Source organism: Schistocerca cancellata, chromosome 1, assembly GCF_023864275.1.
Source record: "Schistocerca cancellata isolate TAMUIC-IGC-003103 chromosome 1, iqSchCanc2.1, whole genome shotgun sequence".
Taxonomy (NCBI): domain Eukaryota; kingdom Metazoa; phylum Arthropoda; class Insecta; order Orthoptera; family Acrididae; genus Schistocerca; species Schistocerca cancellata.
In genome coordinates this window covers 207,966,297-207,982,455 of record NC_064626.1, presented here as the reverse complement: position 1 = coordinate 207,982,455, position 16,159 = coordinate 207,966,297, and the positions used below count along the sequence as shown (strand labels likewise).

The window sequence follows — 16,159 nt, the reverse complement described above, 5'->3', positions numbered from 1 at the left end:
CCCACCCACTACACTGTCACCTATGCTTTGCCATACTCATTGAAGTGCAGGCCATGCCTAGTGAAACCTGATCTACTGATAGGCTCAACTGGCACCACGGAAATTTGATCAATGTCCTCTGCCATCTGCACCCCCTCCAGCCCCAAGTTAACACGCTTAACAGCCACATTAGGATGACGCCGATCATGGTGCTGAAACAATAGCATGAAATGTACATTAGTGCCATCAGTTTGAGTAGCTACCTTTACCAGGTCACCATCTCCATCATATTCCCCGTCTCTATCGACTATTCCCTGCTCCGCCCACTATCACTACCTGATCCTCCTCCATGAAATTCCTACATAGCTTCCCAATGCTCTCAGTCACCTAAGCCAACCCTACACTACGCTTTACAATGCTGGTGACTTGGTACTCACTCCTCAACACTTTCTGCAACTGCTGGCCCACACCTCTACCGTGCAAACTACCCAGCAGCAGAACCTTCCTTCTTTCTGTTTGATTTAGGCCTCCTAACTGCTGAGGACTGCCGCATGTTTCCTACACCTATGTTACAAGAAGCTCCTCTCCACTCAACTCTGACAGTTGGTCATATCTATTGCACATATGGAAAGTACAACTGTCTGAATACCGCCTCCTCCTAGCTGTCTTCTTGCCAACTGCCAGTTCCCATTCCTCAGCACCCTTCGCCCTCATCAACCTATCTAGCTCCTCCTTTGCATATTGTGCAGGAATTGTTGTAGTTATAAACTAACCGGTAGGACAGAAAAGATATTTTTTGTTATTTGTTTCTTGTCATTTCTGCATACGGAATGAAGGTCCAGTAATTTTACACGAAAATGAGCACTCATTTCCATTCTCATACAGGGTGGGCAAAATAAAACTGGAACGGAAAGTATTTATAAGACTGAATGGAACTGGCCCTTGTTAATGAACAGGAGAACTGCCTTCACAGAAAATGCTGGAAACTGTGATTCTGATGCACCACTTCGTTGCTTACACATGTGCATCTCCTGCATGCTCTGCCCCTTAACTTCGCTGTACCATGACATTTCAGTGAGTAAGAGGAGCAGAAATATTTAGTTATCAGCTGAATGCAACATAAAATGGTGCTCCCGATTAAAAGTATGTGTTCATTGGCAAGTGTTACATGAAGTGCAATTCGCAGGAACGTGTGAGAACTGTTTGTGTAATAGTTTAAAACTGGAAGTTTTTTTAGCGAAACGTCCAGTAAAGTCTGCATTGAAAACTTACTGGCATAATGATGCAAAACCAGCTCTGTAGCAAATAAAAGCTGTAACAATTTGAAAAGTGTTCAAAAACAGAAAATATTCCCCTAGTGAAGGAATGCCTGGAGCGAAGTTTGATGAAATCTCAATGCCATTTATCTGTGCAAGTGGGAATTAAGAGATCATCACGTTGGAACATTATCGAAAAGGACCTATATATGTATCCTATTAAATTAACTGTTATCTATGAGTTGAAGCATCCAGACGAACATTTGTGTGTAAAGTTCCGCCAATAGTTTGTGAGTGAAGTGGAATCAGGACTTTTGGATCCTCAGTTTTTTTTTTTTTTAAGGTTTTGCCTTGCTCAGCCCATCACAGAACATGCACCATTATGCATCCCAAAATCCTCCTTAGTACTTTGAAGGACCACTACATAATGGTGTTTGTTGTTCAATGTCTTGTGTCTGCACACAGTTCTTTCATAAACTGTTAATGTTAACATGTGTGTCCAGAAACTATTTGATCCATACATGGATCAACTCAGAAAAGAATGTGTGGATATTTTCATCAAGATGGAGCAACAGCACACATCATCTTGACAACCTTGTCACAAGTGCACGAGGTGTTCGGTGAGCAGAATACAATTAGCACAGGCAGTGCAATCTCCTGACCACCTAGATAACCTGATCTCTTCCCCTGCGATTCTTATCTAGGGATGAATTCAAGGGTCAGGTGTACTCAAATAATTGTCACACACTGGAAGAGCTACAACAGAATACTGAAAACACTATTGCTGATGTTGCTCAGGCAGAACTGCTACATGTGTCTTACTGTCCAATAACTAAAGCACAGTACTACATTGATGTCAGTAGTGGCCATTTCCAGGATCTTCTGTGAAAATGGTCATCCCGCATCAGTCTTACTGTAAATATTTTCCGGGAGCTTCCATTTTGGCCATCCTGTAAGTCCCAGGACAAAGTTTTTGGAACAAGAGGGGAGAGAGGAGTCTATCACTAAGCTAATTCTTTCTTACTGACAACATGGAGTTTCAAATGCAATTAAAAGTTGATTCAGAAGGCAAGCATTGATTGCTTATGAAGCCTCTTTAGCACTACAACTCTGCATTAAAATATTAATTGCATTAACAAAGGCCAAGCCACAAGAAGATGAGCAAGGCACGGATCAACTTTATCATTATTTTTTTCATTTACGAGGGACAATTACCTCCCATGCCAGACCGGAAATGAATTCTTCATATGCCTGGCTCCCACATGTATTTGACAGGATTGAATTTTTATCTTCTTGCCCTTCAGCTACATATATTACAGCAATTTTGTGTGTTTCTCTACAGCGCTGCAACAGAACACAAACAATATTTGTAGGATTCAAAATATGATGTTAAAAAGTATAGAAATAATAAATACATTTTTGTAGAAAACATACCTGCGTGTCAAGGTTCCTTAGTTCCCGAAGCAGTTTTTCATTCTTTGCAAGCAATTGCAATTGCGATCTTCGTTCCCATCCAGCTAGTCCTAGCTGTGAGAACAACAACCGACAATGTTGAAATGGTGCTGTTGTTGGATAGTGCACTGCTGCAGCACACGGCTCACTCCCCAGCGATCTAATGAAATTGGCATCAAAATTATCTATTTGAAAATATAAAACTGCTATCTGAAACTTACACATTCAAATAAAATCAAATTAGAAATATCAAACAATGAAAGTCTAGGATGGAGTAACAACAGTATGAAAGGGATAGAGTGCTACACACCACATAGAGGAGGAGTTGACTTGCTGAGATGCACAAGAAATAAGTGTTGTATCCGTAATAGGAGAAACAACAAATAACGATTGGCGTGAGCTCCAAATTCTGTTTATTGCCAACAGTTCCACAATAACAACACAACTTGGTGCTCGATCAAGAGCAGCGACTGGGCTGCAGAGTCCAAGTCCGGTATGGTAACTGTTGTAGTGTAGCGTCGTTCCGGGGTGCAACTTCGACGAAGCACGTAGGTAGCCCAACACGAGACTGCCAGCTGTGGCGGCGTACTATATAGGGCAAGTGGCAGAGGAATATGTCCGCCGTACCCGAGTCCACTTGTCGTGTCTTGTTACGATTGGCGGCGCGGCCTCACATAACTACCTCTCGGGAGGACACTGGCCAAGGTTGCCCTGACAGCGTGGAGGCACTCTGTGTGTGAGGCCCGCTCCTGCGCTGTACAGCTGTGCAGAGCTGTGCATAAGCGAGGCGTGCCGGCCGTTGGCTGTATGACGTAAAGACCGCGGCCACACAGCTGCAGGCGCCATGGTGTGGGCATTGACTATACCACAATAAGACTGCTAAACAAGCTTTTGGACAAAAAAGTGCTCCTTCCAAAATAGAACACACACACACACACACACACACACACACACACACACACACACTCTCTCACTCTGCGACTGTATCTGAGGAACGATCTGCTTGGGTGGGTGGTGGTAGTAAGGGATGAGGCATGGAACATGGAGAGGGAGAAACAGCAAGGTAGGGGTGGGAGAAGATGTTGTGCTGCCTTTGGGAGCATGCAGGGAGGTGGTGGTGGGGACAGTGTAGGGATGCCAGGTGAAAAGTGAACAGACTGTGTTGGGGGCAGGGAGAGAGGGAAACAGAGCTGTGAGGAGAGAAGGGGAGAAGACTATTATGTGCACTGGTGGGATAGAGTGCACATGTAGTGTGTAAGTCAGAGCAGGGAAGAGGATATGTAGGTCCTTACACAGCCATCTTTTGTCCCATCAGAGGCAAGGCCATGTGATCTACAGACTACGCTGTAACCACTGTGCCACTTCCTACTTGGTCACAACAACTAATAACCATCTGTCCATGTGAATGGCCAGTGCCAAACTGTGACCAAGAGACAGCTGGACCAGCCCACATGATGTGCTCCACTTTATGACTGCTTCACAGCCTGTGCCATATGGATTCTTCCCACTAATACCATGTCTCATAAACTGCACAGCTGGAAACTCTCCCTTCAACATATCCTTCGTTCCTGTAAGCCCCTGGCCTCAACCTTCTCCAGTTCCTGTCCTCCCCTTATATATCGTCTTTCCTTGCTCCCACTCCAGCACAACACACACACCTTCTATTCCACCACCACATCTACTAATCTGTTCTCTTTCTCCATTTCTCTCCCCTCCCTACCCCTTCCTTCCCTCCCACCTTCCACCCTCTACTGCCCCCAACACAGTTTCCCAACTCTGCACCTAGCAGCCCCATCCTGTCCCCACAACATCCTTGCACACTGGCAGAGCAACATTTTTCCCCACTGCTAATACACCATTATTCCTCCCCCTTCATGTCCCACCTTTCCTCCTTACCCCCACCTCTTGCCTCAGCAGGCTGCTGCATGTCGGATGCAGTCACAATCAGGCCCCAGTACCCAAAAAAAGTGGCCACGTGTGTGCAAGCTGTGCTTGTGTGAATGTGCATGTGTTTTCAAACAATGGAAAATCCAGGATGGAATGTGTTTTCTACTTCAAATGAAAGACCTTTTCATCCATAAGCATAAATGTTTAATAGTATTTTCCGTTGTTTTTTTTTTTTTTTTTTTTTTTTTTGGTTGGGTTTAAGGGCGCTCAACTGCTGAGGTCATTAGCGCCCAGTCACTGTTGTTTGAGCACATGGAATCTGGTAAAACTCAAGGGGATGGAGGGGACACCAGAAGGACCCGACAAAGATGCAGACAAAATAAGTAAAAAGATTAAATGTCCTTGGACAAGCCAGTTAAAGTTATAAAACGTAGAATACGAGCAGCTGCTCGAGCGTCATCAGCTAAAACATCCGGTAAAGTAGATGGCAGGGACAGGACAACACGAAATTGACTAAAACGGGGACACGACAATAAAACATGGCGCACTGTTAATGCCTGACCACAAGGGCACTGTGGGGCTGGGTCACCGGAGAGCAGGTAGCGGTGGCTAAACCGGCAATGCCCAATCCGCAACCTGGTCAGAAGGACCTCCTCGCGCCGAGATGGTCGGGAGGATGTTGTCCAAGCAGTTGGTAGCGGTTTTACTGCCCGGAGCTTGTTTCCTTGGAGGGATGACCAAGCATCCCACCACAACGACACAAGCCTCTTACAGACATCCCCACGAACGTCGGATGACGGGACACAATGGGAGGCTGGCCGAGGCAGGAGGACTGCAGCCTTGGCTGCAGCATCCGCAGCCTCATTCCCAGGCACTCCCACATGTCCGGGAACCCACAGAAAGTTGACAGAACCACCGTTATCAGCCAAAGAATGGAGGGACTGCTGTATCCGTTGTATCAAGGGATGGACCGGATAGGGAGCTCCAAGGCTCTGAAGAGCACTGAGTGAGTCAGAGCAGAGTACATATGATGAATGGTGGTGGCGGCGGGCATACTGAACGGCCTGATGGAGAGCAAAAAGCTCGGCCGTAAAGCTGGAACATTGGTCGAGGAGCCGGTATTTAAATGTGGCGGCCCCGACGACAAAGGCACAGCCGACACCATCGTCAGTTTTGGAGCCATCGGTGTAAATAAAGGTGTGACCGGCAAGTCGAGCACGAAGTTCGGCAAACCGTGAGCAATACATTGCAGCCGGAGTACCATCCTTCGGGAGTGAGCTGAGGTCGAGATAAATATGAACCGGAGCCTGGAGCCAAGGTGGTGTCGGGCTCTCACCCTCTCTGAAGGTGGTAGGGAGGGCAAAATCCAATTGTCGAAGCAGGCGACGGAAGCGGACTCCGGGGGGCAGCAGGGCAGACACATACAACCCGTACTGACAGTCGAGGGAATCGGCGAAGAAGGACTTGTAAGAGGGGTGGTCGGGCATAGACGACAGCCGGCAGGCATACTGACACAGCAGTACGTCGCGCCGGTAGGTCAACGGTAACTCGGCAGCTTCAGCATAAAGACTCTCGACAGGACTAGTGTAGAAGGCTCCGGTCGCAAGACGTAACCCCCGATGGTGGATGGAGTTGAGCCGGCGTAAGAGGGACGGCCGAGCGGACGAGTAGACGAAGCTCCCATAATCCAGCTTCGATCGGACTATGGACCGATACAAGCGAAGCAGGACAGTGCGATCCGCTCCCCAAGATGAACCGCTAAGAACTCTGAGGACATTAAGGGAACGTGTACAACGGGCCGCCAAATAAGAGACGTGTGGAGACCAACACAGTTTCCTGTCCAACGTGAGCCCTAGAAACTTAGTTGTGTCCACGAATGGGAGAACAACGGGACCGAGATGTAAGGATGGCGGAAGGAACGCTTTATATCGCCAAAAGTTGATACAAACCGTCTTTTCTTCAGAGAACCGGAAGCCATTTGCCACGCTCCATGAGTAGAGGCTGTCTAGACAACGCTGAAGGCAGCGCTCCAGGAGGCATGTTCTCTGGGCACTGCAGTAGATCGCGAAGTCATCGACAAAGAGAGAGCCTGAGACATTAGGTGGAATGCAATCCATAATGGGATTGATCGCGATGGCAAAAAGGGCTACGCTCAAGACGGAGCCCTGAGGCACTCCGTTCTCCTGGAGGAAGACGTCGGACAATACGGAGCCCACACGTACCCTAAACTTTCGATCCGTTAAAAAGGAATCAATAAAAAGGGGCAGGCGACCGCGTAGGCCCCACCTGTGCATAGTGCGGAGGATACCTCCTCTCCAACAGGTGTCATAAGCCTTCTCCAAGTCGAAGAACACGACTACCGTTTGGCGCCTTCGCAAAAAGTTGTTCATGATGAATGTCGACAAGGTCACGAGGTGGTCAACAGCAGAGCGGCGGCGACGAAAGCCGCATTGGACATTAGTAAGTAGCCGTCGAGATTCAAGAATCCAGACTAACCGAGCATTAACCATGCGCTCCATCACCTTACAGACACAGCTTGTAAGAGAAATGGGGCGGTAACTAGAAGGAAGGTGTCTATCCTTCCCGTGTTTGGGTATAGGAACAACAACGGCGTCACGCCAACGCATGGGGACTTGACCTTCGGTCCAGACGCGATTGTAGGTACGGAGAAGGAAGCTTTTGCCCGCCGGAGAAAGGTGTGCCAGCATCTGAACGTGAATGGCATCCGGCCCCGGAGCAGAGGACCGGGACAGTGCAAGCGCACGTTCGAGTTCCCGCATAGTAAAGGGGGCATTATAGGTTTCCAGATTCAGCGAGTGGAAGGAAGGTCGCCGAGCCTCTTCTGCCTCTTTCCTGGGAAGGAAGGCAGGATGGTAATGGGCGGAGCTTGAAACCTCCTCGAAAAAGCGGCCAAAGGCGTTGGCGACAGCCACCGGATCAACAAGGACCGCATTACCTGAGGTCAGGCCAGGTACCGAGGAGTGGGCCTTAATACCCGACAGCCGGCGCAGGCTACCCCAAACGACGGAAGATGGAGTAAAACTGTTAAAGGAGCCGGAGAAAGAGGCCCAACAAGCTTTTTTGCTGTCTTTGATGACTCTACGGCATTGCGCTCGGAGTCGTTTGTATTCAATACAATTCGCCAACGTAGGGTGGCGGCGAAAGGTGCGTAAAGCACGTCGTCGAGCACGGATAGCGTCCCTACAAGCCTCGTTCCACCAGGGGATGGAAACGCGACGTGAAGAAGTAGTACGAGGAATGGAACGTTCGGCAGCATGGATGATAACAGCCGTGAGGTATTCGACCTGACTGTCACAACTGGGAAAATCGTGGTCCGGAAAGGTCGCCAGGGATGAGTAAAGTCCCCAGTCAGCTTTCAGTATGTTCCAGCTCGAAGGACGTGGGGATGGGGTGTGGTGCAGGAGACGAACGACACAGGGGAAGTGGTCGCTCGAATAGGTGTCAGAAAGGACATACCACTCGAACCGACGGGCAAGAGTGGTAGAACATATCGAGAGGTCCAAGTGGGAGAAGGTATGAGTGGAGTCCGAGAGGAAAGTCGGGGTGCCGGTATTGAGGCAGACAAGATTGAGATGGTTGAAGACATCTGCCAAGAGTGAGCCTCTTGGACAGGATGCAGGAGAGCCCCAAAGGGGATGATGGGCATTGAAGTCGCCAAACAATAAAAACGGCGGGGGAAGCTGAACGATCAGGTGCATCATGTCAGCCCGACTAACGGCAGACGACGGTGGAGTGTAGATGGTACAAACTGAAAAAGTAAAAGCAGAAAGAGTAATGCGGACAGCTATTGCTTGGAGTGGGGTGGTCAATGGGATGGGATGGTAATAGACGTCGTCCCGAATGAGCAACATGACCCCACCATGAGCTGGGACACCGTCCACAGGGGTAAGGTCATACCGCTCCGAGGTATAGTGGGTAAAGGCAATACGGTCAGTCGGGCGCAACTTGGTTTCCTGGAGTCCAAGGACGAGCGGACAGTGCAGGCGGAGGAGCAGTTGTAATTCCTCCCGATGAGATCGAATACCTCTTATGTTCCAATGAAACAACGCCATCGCTAGTCAAAAAGTTGGGGGAACGAGACGGGGGAAGAGCTGGTCACCTCGACGGCCGCGGAGGGCCAGGTTGCGAGGGAACAACGCTACAACCGACGGGAGGCGGATCCGGTTCCATCGACTGGTCGCCAGCTGCGGCCGCTGTCCCTGGTTGTGTAGGAGGGGCAGCATCATTTGCCGACGAAAGGCCAGCTGAGCGCCTGGCAGCAGAGCGTCCTGGCGAAACTGAGGACGGCCGGGAGCGGCGACTCACGGATGGAGCGTCAGTCGAAACGCGCCGGGGTGGAGAGGGGGATAGAGACTTCTTCTTGGAGGCCTTCTTGGAAGGCCGAGGAGGTACAGGGATGGTGGGCTGGACCCGAAGAAGGTCCTCACGCGCGGGGTCCGTTTTGGAACGCCGGACCTCGGAAGCCGGGGTCCGGAACGTGTCCCCGATGGACGCCTGAGAAGGGGATCGCTTCTCAGGTGGCGTGTGGGGAGAAGGAGGAGGAAGGATGGCCCCTGGGGCAGAGGGGGTGGGGGCCACGGGGGAGGAGGATTTGGAAGGGAGGGATTTGGGAGGCGGAGGCAGAGCCCCCTGATGGGCGGAGGAGGCGGAGGGGGGACAGGAGAGGGGTGAGGATACCGCGGAAGGAGTGGACACAACTGAGGCAAATGAAGTGGTCAATGGCACGGGATGGAGGCGGTCGTACTTCTTCCTGGCCTCAGAATAAGACAGCCGATCCAAAGTTTTGATTTCTTGTATCTTCTTCTCCTTCTGATATGCGGGGCAGTCTGAGGATCTAGGCGAGTGGACGCCAGGACAATTAACGCACCGAGGTGGTGGGGTGCATGTATGTTCCTCACGAAGAGGACGGCCACAATCGCCACAGAGGGGCTCAGCCTCACACCGTGACGACATGTGCCCAAAGCGCAAACACCTAAAACAGCGCATAGGAGGCGGAACGTAGGGTCGCACGTCACACCGGTAGCACATTACCTTTACCTTCTCCGGGAGAACGTCCCCCTCGAAGGTGAGGATAAAGGCCCCAGTGTCGATGCGACGGTCTTTGGGGCCGCGCTGGACTCGCCGGACGAAATGCACGCCTCGGCGCTCCAGGTTGGCCCTGAGCTCCACATCAGATTGTAGCAGGAGGTCACGATGAAAAATAACCCCCTGCGTCCTATTGAGTGCCAGATGTGGGACAATGGAGACTGGGGTGTCCCCTAGGCGGTCGCACGCCTGGAGCGCCGCCGACTGTGTGGCGGACGTGGTCTTGATAAGTACGGACCCTGAACGCATCTTGCTGAGAGCCTCGATTTCCCCGAAGATGTCCTCAATGTGCTGAACAAAGAACATGGGCTTGGAGGTGGCGAATGTCCCCCCATCAGTTCGAGAACAGACCAAATAGCGGGGGAAGAACTTCGCTCCAAGCCGGCGGGCCTGTCCCTCCTCCCATGGAGTGGCCAAGGGGGAAGGGGCAGGAGAACCAGAACCAGAAACGGTACTTTTTCTTTTGAAAGACTCGGCCGCAGAGCGACCCGATACGTGGTGACGTTTCATCTGCGAAACGTCCGCCCCGATACCACCCACTCCGACCAGGGGCTCTCCCCACGGGCGCCACCCAGCCGCAGCAAGGGCCACCTGGCAGGATGACCATTGCCGGGAGTCCTGATGCCCCAAGGAGACGGGCATCTACTCCTTGGCCGACGTGGGGAGGGTGCAGCTCAGGTATCGGCAGTACGATCCCTGTGTTGTCAGGGGGCTACAACCTAGAGGGTACATGACGACCCCACCACAACGGGCTGGCTACCGTGCTGGATTTCTGGTGCCATGGAAAGTCCATCATGATTGCTGGTGCAGATGGAGATGCACTATGGGCGTAACTGGGACAACCCAAAAGGCGTTTAGGCCCAATTTGAGTAATAGTGGGTATGGTTACAACGCCGGTGCAATGCTGAGTGCCAAGGTCTGAGTGCACTTAGGACCAGTGGTACACCACGTAAGGTGTCCTTCCCCAAAAGGCTCGTACTTCTGTAGAAATTTAGAAAAATGGAGGTCAAACCCCAAGGGGGACCATCACATGGAAGGCCGAAACAGTTGAAACTCCTTTTAGTCGCCTCGTACGACAGGCAGGAATACCTCGGGCCTATTCTTACCCCGGACCCGCAGGGGGGTATTTTCCGTTGTGCCTGTCTATGATCCAGTGCCTCCTCTATGTGGTGAGTAGCAACCTATCCATTTCAGTTTAGAAATATCATTACTTATTGGAGTTATCAACCACAATATTGTAACACGTGGTCTCCTGTGGCTGCTATCAGCTACACACCATGACATAGTAAACACGTACAGTGGTGACTGAGGAAAGTATCGCATTGTAAATGAGTTCAAGACAGCTGAGCACAAACTACTACATGGTTCAGAATGTCCTTGTGAAATATTGTGATAAAAATTCACAATAAGCTGACTGAAGCGACCTCACTGCTTGGTGCAATAGTATTGTGGTCGACTAATAATTCAGGTTAATATTTTGAGGAATACTTAGCACCTCACTTAAAAAGGGTCACAGTTCACTCATATAAATGACAGTACCATTTTGACTACCATGGGTTGTCAATTTTATTCCTTTAATGCAGAATGCATATAAATTACATTACTGGCCAATTGTAGTGTGAGACCATTTTCAAACGTGTGCAATATAACACCCAAAGTACAGTAAACAGGGGAAACACTTTACTGAACAGTATTATGTCTGTGTGTTACAACTGTTGTTTGCATTATTTACATGATGTTAGTGATGTGTACCACATGTAAAAACTTGTTTCGTATTATGTGGGGACAGGCACTTGTTCCCATGCATGCAGATGTCACAAATACAGTCTTGCACATACAATCAGCTTACAAGCATAACACTGACAGCATGAGATGCAGGCAAAAACATTACTAACAGCTAGCTTACTAGTCCTTGCATTTTCATCTAACAACGTATCATATATTTTTACAGGTGATATGTACATGAAACATTGATCCTTTTTAACAGTAGCATCAAACAGAGAAACTGTAGGCACAAGCAGCCAAACAACTTGCCTAAGAATTGGATGTATACCATGAAATTACAGTTTGAAAAAGAGTATCAGCTCCTCTGATTTTAAAATAGTAAAGCAATCTGGGGCACAAATTTGGAGTTTTTAGAAAGCCTACAACAACCAATGTGGTTCAAACATGGTTAGCAAAATCTATCAGAAGAAACTGAAAGTGAAACAGTTAATAAAAAATGACAAAATCGCGCAAGGTACAAAGAAGTGTAAATCTAAAACATACTGTCATCATGCCATATACTAGAACAATTTCAGATACAATATAAATTAACACATTATACAGGTGAAAGTAAAAGGTCCACATCTAGTATGATTCTGACAGAAAGCAACCACTCTGAATTCAACATAAACAGAACATTAAAAATTTTACACAGACCAGATAAGGGAAAAACTTGGATATCTTTGAAGAGATTGAGATATACAAGCACCTCATAAAACAGCCAATACAAATGTTAAATGAGCAGAAATAGAAGATTCTCAGGCAATTTTAATAATTTTTTTTGTTCTATTTGAAATAGATAACAAGAGCAACTGCTCTTATTGCCATAAAATGTGATGCGTTGGTTTCAGAGCAGTATATCTCTCTGCACAGAAGTATTAATGATGAAAATCATTAATTTTAATATACTACTTTTAGGAAAGCAAACACGTGAGATGATTTCAGAAAAAAAAAATATTACCAGAATTACACTCATCTGTTCACAGTAATAACAAATGTAAATGATGTTAGTATTTGACAGTACACTATGCAATTTTAAAAGTTTTTTGAAAGAGTAAACCACTGTTTGACTGCGTATTACTGTATTTATCTTCTGTACTGCCTAGATTTCGGCTTTTATGCCACTGTCAAGCACAATGCTTAAAGTTCTTAAACCATTAACATGTCATCTCTATTAAGGCAGTCTGAAGCAGGTAAACAAGACTAACACACCTGTAAGATGTAACAGTCAAAGAAATTATATCTTGAAGACATGTGTAAGTTTCATTTACCTGCTTTGGATTGCTGTAACACCTATGACATGTTCATGGTCTAAGAATTTTTAGCATAACCGTCACTCAACACTAACGAAATTTTTTTTAGATTTTAATATATCACAGATCAGGGTGACATAGTTTTTAATCACATTTAAGGGAGTGTTTTAATAAAGTGGTGTGTGTGTGTGTGCGTGTGTGTGTGTGTGTGTGAGAGAGAGAGAGAGAGAGAGAGAGAGAGAGAGAGAGAGAGAGAGAGAGAGACCATAATATCGTGCTAATTTAGGGTTCATGCAATGACAGTGGGCATACAGGCTATTTTCAGCAATGGTATATACAATAGAGAACAACTTTTAAAAATTATTTAATAGAACCTCATACCATCCTTGCAACAATAACGAATATTTGATTATGCCTCGAATGGTTGTAAGAAATGTCAAAGTTTATTATCTATGAATTTTAATAAGAATTAACAACATGTAAGCAATACTGATCACACAATTATGTTCCCTAACTTTGTCTCTGAAAAATGGCAGGTCTTAGAATACTCTTTGAATGATACATGTTTCCCTCACTTTGCAACAGTCATATTTAAGAATGAGTGCATAAAAGCGCATGGTATGCTATTACATGAAAATGCAAGGACTAGTAAGGTAGTTCTCAGAAAGGTTTCTGCCTACATGATGTGTTGTGAAAGTTATGCTTGTAAGGTGATTGGTATGTGCAGGACTGTATTTGTAACATCTGACATACATGATGTGATCAAAAGTATCCGGACACCTGGCTGAAACTGACTTACAAATTCATGGCACCCTCCGTTGGTAATGCTGGAATTCAATATGGTGATGGCCCAGCCTTAGCCTTGATGACAGCTTCCACTCTCACAGGCATACATTCATTCAGCCAGGTGCTGGAAGGTTTCTTGCGTAATGGCAACCCAGTCTTCACGGAGTGCTGCACTGAGTAGAGATATCGATGTTGGTCGGTGAGGCCTGGCACGAAGTTGGCGTTCCAAAACATCCCAAAGGTGTTAGATAGGATTCAAGTCAGGACTCTGTGCATGCCAGTCCATTACAGGGATCTTATTGTCATGTAACCAATCCATCACGTGCCGTGCATTATGAACAGGTGCTCGACCGTGTTGAAAGATGCAGTCACCATCCCTGAATTGCTCTTCAACAGTGGGAAGCAAGAAGGTGCTTACAACATCAATGTAGGCCTGCGCTGTGATAGTGCCACGCAAAACAATAAGGGGTGCAAGCCTCCCCCATGAAAAACATGACCACACCATAACACTACCACCTCTGAATTTTAATGTTGGCACTACATATGCTGGCACATGACATTCACCGGGCAATCATCATACCCATATCCTGCCATCGGATCACCACATTGTGTACCGTTATTCTTCACTCCACACAATGTTTTTCCATTGTTCAATCATCCAATGTTTACACTCCTTACACCAAGTGAGGCGACCTTTGGCATTTACCGATGTGATGTGTGGCTTATGAGCAGCTGCTCGACCATGAAAGCCAAGTTTTCTCATCTCCCGTCTAACTGTCATAGTACTTGCAGGGGATCCTGATGCAGTTTGGAATTCCTGAGTGACAGTCTGGATAGATGTCTGCCTATTTACATGTTACGGATCTAGTACCTCCCGCCGCGGAAGTCAAACATGCGCCAGAACAAATGGACGTTGCCAGCCCATAGAGGGCTCCGCAGCGGCTATTCCGTGCAGCGGCTCTCGCGCAGCGAGGGCGCCACCGTACGCCACATGCAGACAGCGGCCAATAGCTGCTCCCTCCGGTTTCGTATATAGGGACCCGCTCTGCCCTAGTCCAGTCAGTCTGGTACTCGCCCTGGATTGCGTCTATATCTCGGCGGTACTGCGTTCTGGTCGTTGCTCGTTGTTGACTTTTGCCTGGCTCTGGTTCCAAGTGGATTTACTGTTGGTGTTTAGTGTTGTGGTTTCTACAAGCCTCCGTTGTTTCTCTCTTCCTTGATGTCTTCGTCATTGTCGGTTGTTGTTGGTTGTCGTTGGTCTGTCATCTGACTCATCCTTGTGTTTACCCGGTAGTGCGTGCTCCACCGCTGGCGGCTTCCCTGCCTGGCAGCTCCGAACCGCAGCCCAAGGCATTCCCGCGGTTGGTTTTGGTTGCTACAACGACCCTCTTCAATTGTCGGCAGTCTCTGTCAGTCAACAGATGAGGTTGACCTGTACGCTTTTGTGCTGTACAGTCCCCTCACATTTCCACTTCACCGTCACATCGGAAACAGTGGACCTAGGGATGTTTAGGAGTGTGGAAATCTCACATACAGACGTATGACACAAATGACACGTTCGAAGTCCATGAGTTCTGAGGAGGGCCCTACTCTGCTATCTCACGATGTCTAATGACTACTGAGGTCGCTGATGGCAGTAGGTGGCAGCGCAATGCACCTAATATGAAAAACATATTTTTTGGGGGTGTCCGGATACTTTCGATCATACAATGTATGTAGACGTGAGAACAAGTGCCTGTCCAGACATAACATGAAACAGGTGTGTGTGGTCTCTCTCTCTCTCTCTCTCTCTCTCTCTCTCTCTCTCTCTAATGTAAAACACAAATCACCAACATCATAGAAGAAATTTAACAAAAAATTTTAATGCACAAGCACTAATGTGTCTTCCCTGTTTAATTTACATTTGGTATTATATTACAGACATGTGAAAATGGCCTCAGGCTGAAACTGGAGAGTAATTTAATTTTCAAGCACAGTGCATTAAAGGTAAAAACTATCAACCTATTGTGGTTAAAATGGTTCCATCATTTAGACAATACATTGAGGTTGTGAACCCATACATGATGTGAGGATTCTTGACTTTATGATTATTCTACGTCTTTATTATCAACAACAGAAAAATCTCACTCCTATGAGCATACCTGTTCAGTGAGAAAAGAGGAAATTTATTGTTGAACAATAATATATCTTGTTGTCTAGTGGAGTATAACGGCTTGCAGTACCAAGGCATCACTGATATTAATTCCAGTGACATTAATGGTATAGAAATATGCTACTAGCCACAAACACCATTACAGGACTAATTTCTGAATGCATCTCCACTGCATCATATTCAGGAATTGTTTCATGTTAACCTGTATAGCACTGACCATTACAGTGCGTCAACAAGTTTCTGTAAGATTCCATATTGTAGCACCCAGCGTACTCTTCGAGAAATGGAGAGGTTAACTCTACCTTACCACGCGGTTTGGTCATGCCGTTTGAAACGCCATGTTATCAACTACCCACCGGCGGTTCGAATCCTCCTTAGGACACGGGTGTGTGTTGTTCTTAGCATACAGCAGATTGTCAATGCACTGTGTGACATTTAAAATGAGGACTATCAATTTGAATTGTATTCATTTCACAGTCAGTTAGTTGTGCCACATTCCAAATTTTATTAGCTTGCAATCACTG

At 47.3% G+C, this 16,159-nt stretch overlaps 1 protein-coding gene across 1 annotated transcript in view; it reads right to left on the bottom strand.

Annotated features, from left to right (window-relative positions):
* Positions 1 to 16,159, bottom strand: part of LOC126164502 (probable Rho GTPase-activating protein CG5521) — a 289,412-nt gene that overhangs the window by 45,555 nt on the left and 227,698 nt on the right. The window contains exons 33-34 of the mRNA XM_049920250.1: positions 2,670 to 2,847; positions 2,451 to 2,579 (exon numbers count right to left, since the gene is read on the bottom strand). Of these exons, the coding sequence (XP_049776207.1) occupies positions 2,451 to 2,579; positions 2,670 to 2,847 (307 nt within the window). The remainder of the gene's footprint in view (positions 1 to 2,450; positions 2,580 to 2,669; positions 2,848 to 16,159) is intronic.